This window comes from Curcuma longa, chromosome 20, assembly GCF_044706935.1.
Source record: "Curcuma longa cultivar G26 ecotype Majalengka, Jawa Barat chromosome 20, ITB_CL_G26_1.1, whole genome shotgun sequence".
Lineage (NCBI taxonomy): Eukaryota > Viridiplantae > Streptophyta > Magnoliopsida > Zingiberales > Zingiberaceae > Curcuma > Curcuma longa.
The window spans coordinates 8,365,649-8,374,478 of record NC_133880.1 but is presented as its reverse complement, the minus strand read 5'-3'; the positions used below and the strand labels follow the sequence as shown (position 1 = coordinate 8,374,478).

The following is an 8,830-nucleotide window of genomic DNA, read 5'->3' as shown; positions in this document are numbered from 1 at the left end:
TGTACACACATATATCTACTCTAATTTCTTCAAGCTTTTGAATTCCTTGTGCCGAACATTAACTTGAGCATCGGAGTGGTTTGCCAGGATCGAACCTCGACGTTATTCTAACTCTCTTCTTTTTAAGTACTTTTCAGGACCTCTCTTCTCTTTTCGGATGATTCTTTTGGAGGAGAGTGTACATCGGCTTAACCTTGAACCAACGTTTGCATCATCCACGGTGTATTGTTCGGAATATTAATGATATTTTCAATTATCAATGAAAAATTAAACTTCTCGTGAAAACTCTTAATGATGAATCCTCCAATTCAAAAGAGGAAGAGGAGACTAAATATGATTAGTAGACAAATTTCAAATTCACCCCTTCTCTAATTTTTGCATCAAATAAAAGAAGAAACTATTTTCATGGAATTTATCAAAAACTTCTGAAATAAAATTTTCATTTAACATTAAAATCACAATAAAAAATTATATTGTCAAACTCAACAATGTCTCTTTAACCAAGCCAATGATTTAAAGGTACGTCATTCTCAAGGAATGTGCCATTTTCTTTTTTAAATTAAAATACAAATTAAATGGAAGCAAAAACTCAACTATATATATTTTACTGCCCCATAAAATGCCAACATATGCTTTTAAGGATATTCATCAAAGTTGCCTTACTTCAGTAATTGCAAACCCACTTTTTCCAAATTTAGGCTTACTGCTAAACTGCAATCGATCTTAACACAACTGAAAATAATATATTTAGCAATTTTTTTGGTGTTCTATATGATGGAATTTTATTTTTTTAAGACTATATTTGATCTTCTTTATGTACAACAAAACAATATTAGCATTGTTGGTTTGGATGATAATAGATTGTTGGATGAAGTGAATTATTCATTGAATATAAATTCAAAAAAATTGAAGAGTTTGGGCGAATTCAAATTTCATATAAGATATTATTAAGAAGTTTAAAAATTTTATGATATTAAATCGCCCAAAGGCCTTGCTAGATTCGTTGAAGCAATGAGATGAGACTACTAAAATGGAGTGATGGAGGGAGGGGGGAGGGAGAGAGCAGAAGAAGACAAGGACCAGAGCACCTGCGCTCAGCAGCGCTGCTCAGGTCATGTAGGCAATACCATCTGTTTTGCCCATCACAAACATCCATTGCATCATGCAATCCATGCCACCTACTCCTGCATACCAATACAATCTCTCTTTTACCACTGACACCACCACCCACATCGATACGACGCTTCTGTTCGTTCCCTTCCCCTCATTTGATTTGATGTTTGAGGCAATCTCTCTCCTATCTCCTTCGCTCTGTATGACTGTGTGCTCGCAATCGCATTGAAGCGAGAAAAGGAAGCACTTTTATCTTTACTCCTCCCTCGCCAACACAGCTGCAGGTGCAGAACCACCAGAGGGTGTGAGGCAGGCCAAGCTCGAGCGGCACCAGCAGGAGCGGCATTAAAAAATCCAAAACTTTTCCTCCAAAACAATAGTTTTTTAGTCTCTTGGGTATTATTCTGCAAACGAAAAGCATACGGAAGGAGAAGGGGCAGCAGCAGCACATCGCCGCACTCCCCAGCTTTTGAACTTTAAACGCGCCGCTCCCACCGCAAAGCCACTGGCCGAAGAAATCCAGCACGCATCCAGAAGCAAAACGTCTCCTTTTGCCCTTCTTCTTATTCTTCTTCGTCACTACCTCTGTTGCAGTAGCTATGCCCCCTGTGTAGGGCGAAGAGCGGAGAGTGGGGGTTGTCTCTGCTGTGCTGGCGGCGAGGTCTGAGGCGCTACGATGCGTTCCCTGCTCCCTGGGTAAAGGAAGAGGAGCGGTCGCGGGAGTTCTGAGGCGGTGAGCGCCTCTGTTGTGGAAAGATTTGATTTTTAGGGTTTTTTTTTTCTGTGAGGGCGGATGGAGATGGAGTTGGTGGAAAGCGGAAAGGAGGCGCGGAAGGGACATCAGGCAGAGACGGTGATGGATGCTGGCAAGTACGTGAGGTACACGCAGGAGCAAGTGGAGGCGCTTGAGAGGGTCTATAGCGAGTGCCCCAAGCCGAGCTCTCTCAGGCGGCAGCAGCTTATACGGGAGTGCCCCATCCTCTCCCACATCGAACCAAAGCAGATCAAAGTCTGGTTCCAGAACAGAAGGTAAACGATGAGTGAGGAAAAAAAAGTAGTTTTAGGTCGATCTTTTTCCCTCATATTGAATTTTGGCCATGTTATTAGGATAAATTTAGGTTCTTTAAGTCTAGGTTTCGTATAATAGCTCGGAAATGTTTCTCCTATGTTATTCTTCCTTAAGTTTTAGGCTGGGCGCTTTAGTTAGGGCACTGTTTCATCTATGCGGAATTTAGCAGAATTAGTGTTGTTTGTCCGTTTATACTCCACTTTTTCTATGCCCATTCTATCGCAAACAATAAAATCTTGAAATATGAAAGGAGTTTTATGTGCTGGTGTATGCATAAGGTTTACTTTATTTATCCATTACATTTTTGAGCAATTCTGGTTCTTTTCTTCTCATACTCGGCCATCAGAGTAGTCTGAGGATTGAATTTTGTTACTCAATGAGGGCATTTCTAGGATGTAGTTCTGCTACAGATAAATATTTGGAATTTCTCAAGATGGCCTGGGGACAAGTTCTTATTCCTTTTTTTTGGTGAATTAGTGTCTTTTTCTTTGATTATATTTAAAGTGTTGCAGATTTGCTGTTTCAGAAGTTGCAGGCGCTGAAATTTGGTGTCTGTTTATATTTTTGGTTAAGTTTCTAATACATATATATGTATTTTGCCAAAAATTTTCTGAAAGACAGCTAAAGATTCTTGTCAAAAGTTTAGTTTTTTCTGTAATTATTAATTCCTCCCAAAGTTATGACCATCTAACTGTGGTGGAGGATTGATACTCATCAGCCTATAAACAAATTTGTAATGCATTAATTGTATGACTGTCAAATTTGTAGTATTCAGTCTTTGTTTTTGCTAGATGTCGGGAAAAGCAGAGGAAGGAATCCTTTCGGCTCCAAACAGTTAACCGCAAGCTAAGTGCCATGAATAAATTGTTAATGGAAGAAAATGATCGGTTGCAAAAGCAGGTGTCTGAACTTGTTTATCAGAATGGCTATATGCGCCAGCAAGTGCAAAATGTATGTATGCTTAAACTAAGCTTATTATACTTTCGGAAGTGGCTATCACAAAAAAAATGCAATGTTCTTGTTTGAATTATTTCTTATTTGTATGAAATTTTGCATTGATCTTACTATTTGTTACTTAACATTCAGGCATCTGTGACAACAAGAAACACCAGTTGTGAGTCTGTGATTACAAATGGTCAGTTTCATCATCAGCAAAACTTAACTGCTCAGCCTCCTCAAAGAGATGCTAATAACCCAACCAGGTAACAATAGTGTATTGGTCATAAAGACTAGTTTAGTGTTCTAACAATTTGTTGTGTTTGGGGATATTTCTGTTGTAGTCTTCTTGCAATTGCGGAGGAGACCTTGGCAGAGTTCCTGGCAAAAGCTACTGGAACTGCTGTTAATTGGGTTCAGATGGTTGGGATGAAGGTGATCTTTTCTTGAACTATTTGACCATCTGGTTTTAGCCTAACTTTCTGTGTTCAAGTTGTATGATACTTCTCATTCTCTATAATAGCCTGGTCCGGATTCCATTGGAATTGTTGCTGTTTCTCACAATTCTATTGGAGTTGCAGCTCGAGCCTGTGGCCTTGTGAGTCTAGAGCCCACCAGGGTGAGCCATTTCTTACTGAATTATCATTTAGCCATTTTGCATCCATTTAACATGAGTGATGTGCATTTGGGACCTTAGGTTGCAGAGATTCTTAAAGATCGTCCTTCTTGGTATCGTGATTGTCGTTCCATTGATGTGCTCAGTGTAGTTCCGACCGGTAATGGAGGAAATATTGAGCTTATATACATGCAGGTTTGCTCTTTTCTGAATTTGTTCTGACAAGTTGGTCAGTTTGATGCTTATATATTTTGGTTGTATTTTATCTCATTTATACAGGCATATGCACCTACTACTTTGGCAGTAGCTAGGGATTTTTGGACATTGAGGTATACCACAGCTCTTGAAGACGGCAGTCTTGTGGTATGAATTTTGCTAAGATTTTTCATTTTGTTTGAGTGTTGAGTTCTGTGCTTTACATGGGTCGCTGGTATCAACCCATTGATTATTATTTTGTCCATCCAAGTAATAGCATATACATCGGTGTGATGCCTTTTTTTCAGACATGTGAGAGGTCATTGACTCCTTCAACATGTGGTCCAACTGGGCCATCTGCTCCAAGCTTTGTACGAGGTCAAGTACTTCCCAGTGGTTTTCTAATTCGACCTTGTGATGGTGGTGGTTCAATGATTCACATTGTAGATCATATTGATTTAGATGTGAGTTTTCTGTTTTTCTTTATATCTTTAGCGATGTTTACGATTTTTTTTATTGGTTATATCTTTCATGCTCCAGGCATGCAGTGTACCTGAGGTTCTAAGACCCTTGTACGAATCATCAAAATTTCTAGCGCAGAAAATGACCCTTGCTGTAAGCCTTTTTGTTTGTTGTTAATTGCTCAACTCAGCTTCTCCACTACTTACACTTTTTCCACTTTTTACAGGCCCTTCGCCACCTAAGACAAATATCTTTCGAGGCTAGCGCTGATGTTCGGTGTGGGAGTCAACAACCTTCTGTCTTGAGGATTTTGATGCAGAGATTGAACAGGTCATGGATTTATATTCCGTTGCAGTGTCTTCCCCAACTTCTTCTGTGTATTTAAAACTAAAAGTTTTGGTTTGTATTGATTATTACAGAGGTTTCAATGATGCAGTGAATAGCTTTGCTGATGATGGTTGGTCTTTACTGGGCAGCGATGGTGTTGATGATGTGACCATTGCTGTAGATTCTTCCTTGAATCGAATTATAAGGTCTCATAGTAATTCTTCAGCAATGTTTTCGACCATAGGCAGCGGTATTCTCTGTGCAAAAGCATCAATGTTGCTGCAGGTCTAATCTGAAATTTCCAGAAAGCTCTTTCACTCTGCCATCTTATATTGTTCGACAGTAATTTGAAATTTTCGAAAACTTGTTTGTTCGTAGAATGTACCACCTGCAATACTGGTCCGATTTTTGAGGGAGCATAGATCAGAATGGGCTGATTGTGCTATTGATGCTTATTCTGCTGCATCACTGAGAGGTTGTACCTATTCAATCCCTAGCGTTAGAGTCAATTCTGGTCTTTTGGGCAATCAGGCGATACTTCCTTTAGCTCACACTATTGAACATGAAGAGGTAATCTTTTTAATCTTTTTTCTAACGCTCGGAAAAAGTATCCTTATGTCTGGCTATTGCTTTTTTGGATATTATTTTTCTTCTGTTTGTAACTGCAGTCCTTGGAGGTGGTCAAGATCGAGGGTCATTGTTTCAACCAAGATGTCAATTTATCCTCCAGGGATATGACCTTGTTACAGGTTTGTATTGTACTGGCACTAGAATCGTTTGCTGAATTGCTTATATACTTTCTATTGCAGCTCTGCAGTGGAATTGAGGAGAATGCTATTGGTGCCTCTGCTCAGCTTGTGTTTGCGCCCATCGATGAATCTTTTACAGATGATGTTCCTTTGCTGCCCTCAGGCTTTCGTGTTATACCACTGGAACCTAAATCAGTTAGTATCATGATGTTAACCATATCTTTTGAACATCTCCTGCTGGTGTCGATACATAATTGATGCTGATATCTCATGATTGTTAATGCAATCTCCTGCTGGTGTCATGCTACTGTTTTAATATTTTAATGATTAATTGGATGTGAAAGTCAAATGATATCTCATGATTGTTAATGCAATTAGAACTTTATGTCCAGTTTGTTACATGGATGAGTCATGCTACCTCAAATATTGCTTGTTTTCCTACTTGTATTCCACACAGTAGGAAAACAAGTTTGATTAGTGTAAGTGTGTGTGTGTGTGAGAGAGAGAGAGAGAGGGAGAGAGAGAGGTTGTTGGTGCCTTTACAACAAGAATTTCTCTCAAAATACAGAAAACCTTAAACCTAGTGAAGAGGCTCCAATAACATGTAGAAATTAGGAAGGGAAAATATGAATTTATAGAAAAAAATCCTAAACTCGACTAATTTTATCCAAATAACTAATTTTCTGTAAACCATAGGCATAAGACTAGACATTCTTTGCATTAGGTTTTATCTTCTATTTTAATTGAACAATTGGCATGCTGTGTCGTTACTAGATTATGCCAAATGACAGATTGGATATCGGTGTGAGATTATCAAACAACATTGACAGGTGTTTCAGTACAATTTGATGCTGAACTACACTAACTAGGGGGTTGGTTTTAATCGTTATGTTGGCACGGAATGTGTGCTGAGATTTAATCTGTGGGTATGTACACGTGTGGATGATCGATATTGGTCTGCCTGTTTCAGTGGGGCAATATCATCTGACAATAGATCCGAGCCAGCTTGGATTAAGATTGTATTCCATGGGTATTTGTACACGAATACAAGTGATTTGGATTCAGTTGTCATAGTGGGTAATTTCCTCTAACCAAAAAGAGCAAATAGTTTATCTAGATGTTCTTTTTTTTTAAATAATGTTTTATTTTGCTTAGTACTTCTGTTAATGATCAAAATAGTTGGCTATTCATTTTTATTTGATGTACTTGAGACTTTACCCGATTTGTAACTAGCTTTGTAAACTATACTTTTAGGATTCCTCTGCTCCTTCACGAACCCTCGATTTGGCATCCACACTAGAGACTGGTTCCGGTGCTGCTCCACGGGCCACTAATGAGACTGCTTCAACTGCCTACAATCTGCGATCAGTCCTTACTATAGCCTTCCAGTTCACATTTGAGAATCACCTTCGAGACAATGTGGCAGCAATGGCTCGACAATACGTTAGAAGTGTGGTTTCCTCAGTTCAAAGAGTTGCTATGGCTATTTCTCCAACACCAGGCTTTCAGATTGGATCCAAAATTCTTCCACCTGGCTCTCCTGAAGCTAACACTCTGGCACAATGGATTTTCCGAAGTTACAGGTAATTTTACTCCGCCATGGCTTTATGTTAAAACTGACAGTTACTCTTCGATGCATTCATGCTTTGCCGTCGCATTGATCACTGAGATGAATCTGTTTGCTGGCTTTAAAGTTATGACATTCCGTTTGAAAGAAATGCAATCTAAGTGCATGACTGAATTACTGGTGGTCTCTTTTTATCGATTGTTTTAGGGCTCAAACTGGAGCTGAACTCCTTCAGATAGACTCACAAGCTAACGACTCCTTGTTGAAAGTGCTTTGGCACTGTTCAGATGCAATCATGTGTTGTTCTTTAAAGGCAAGTATATATATTTTTGTTATCTATTCTCCTATAAATATGTGCTTTATGAATTGTTTTGTTTTATCGCCGACCAACACCACAAACCCTCATCCGAAGCTTTGATCACCGGAATGTACACCATTTGCAGGCCTCACCTGTTTTTACCTTCTCCAACCAAGCTGGTCTTGATCTGCTGGAAACCACACTGATAGCTCTGCAAGACATTATGCTGGAAAACATCCTTGACGATAGTGGCCGAAAGGTGCTTTGCTCGGAGTTCCCAAAGATCATGCAACAGGTGAGGAATAAGCAAGTGAAGCCATGGCTGGCTTTTGCATTCATGTAATTGTATTTCTGATTTGCTTAAACTTGTTCCGATTGTCTTCCGATTGCAGGGCTTTGCTTATCTTCCCGCCGGTGTCTGCCTGTCGAGCATGGGGAGGCCGGTGTCATACGAACAGGCTGTCGCATGGAAGGTCTTGAACGAAGAGGATTCAACCCACTGCCTTGCTTTCATGTTTGTGAACTGGTCTTTTGTTTGAGTGCTGTTTCAGTTATTGTAGATCTGTGAGCTTGTGAAAGTGGACGAAACCACAAAAGTCATGCATCTCCTTTTGCTTAAGCCTGAAGTTAGCAAGAATTTGTATAACATCTACTGATCTATCCAGAAAACAATGTTATGTAATCTTATAGTCCAATGAGTCTTGTTATCATTGTTTTTTGGGTGAAAATTAAAAAGCATCTCAAATTTTGTAAATCGTGAAAGGGTATTTCTTTTTCTTTTTCAAAAAAAGTCAAAAAGGGTGTTTAGGGTTATTGTTTATTTTAAAAATAGTTTTACTTTTAGAGCTATACAATTATGATCAACTGTTATAATGTGTAGATTCTGTAGCTAGCTCATGTGGTAATAGCTAATACAATGTTAAGTTTAGCGTTCTTCCACTTATTATTATGTTTTTGGATATTTGATGGTCTAAATGTAACAATATTTTGTTTTCAAAACCTAAGAATTGACGGTTAGATGAAGAAGAATGTGTGATTTTGGACAACGGATAAATGAGGAAGATTTCTTGGCAAGAACAAATGGATCGAAGAACAAGTCTAAAGATCCAAAACTTATGATAACACAAGCAAAATTTTAATTAATTTGATATCTAATAATATTTTATATAAATTAGGCAAATATTGAGATGCAAAAGAGTTATAGACAAAGCTAATAAAGCTTTATGAAGATTCATACTCACAAACATAAAATGAAGATGAATCCAAGGAGGAAGGTTCATTGACACAAGATGATTTAGAGGTTGAGAAGAGTTCAACATCTAAAAAGAATATTAAAGAAGTATCCATTTCAAGGAACGAGAGGGAGAAAGTATTGATATTCGGAGTCAATGAAAAGGAAATTTGTGCCACCTCAATAAACATAGAAAGCTCAATTAAAAAATGTGTAATTTTGAACCCTTCGATACTAATAAGTCATTGGATTAGCCATTGAAGAAGC

At 38.5% G+C, this 8,830-nt stretch overlaps 1 protein-coding gene across 1 annotated transcript; it reads left to right on the top strand.

The window, feature by feature from the left end:
- Positions 1-1,614: 1,614 nt before the first annotated feature.
- On the top strand, positions 1,615-8,039 carry LOC141813178 (homeobox-leucine zipper protein HOX32-like). The gene is made up of 18 exons (XM_074701095.1): positions 1,615-2,142; positions 2,974-3,133; positions 3,269-3,384; positions 3,463-3,553; positions 3,642-3,737; positions 3,816-3,929; positions 4,014-4,097; positions 4,238-4,393; positions 4,470-4,544; positions 4,618-4,721; positions 4,811-5,003; positions 5,097-5,288; positions 5,387-5,467; positions 5,528-5,662; positions 6,722-7,050; positions 7,242-7,347; positions 7,478-7,627; positions 7,725-8,039. The coding sequence occupies exons 1-18, from the start codon at positions 1,907-1,909 to the stop codon at positions 7,869-7,871; spliced, it is 2,565 nt and encodes an 854-aa protein (XP_074557196.1). The 5' UTR covers positions 1,615-1,906; the 3' UTR covers positions 7,872-8,039.
- Positions 8,040-8,830: the final 791 nt, after the last annotated feature.

What these genes read in the sequence shown, in the direction of transcription:
- LOC141813178 (XM_074701095.1), top strand. Translation starts at nt 1,907, where the DNA reads ATGGAGATGGAGTTGGTGGAAAGCGGAAAGGAGGCGCGGAAGGGACAT. An exon ending in TGAGTCTAGAGCCCACCAGG is followed by an intron (nt 3,738 to 3,815) that starts GTGAGCCATTTC and finishes TTGGGACCTTAG; the next exon opens with GTTGCAGAGATTCTTAAAGA. An exon ending in TTGATGCAGAGATTGAACAG is followed by an intron (nt 4,722 to 4,810) that starts GTCATGGATTTA and finishes TGATTATTACAG; the next exon opens with AGGTTTCAATGATGCAGTGA.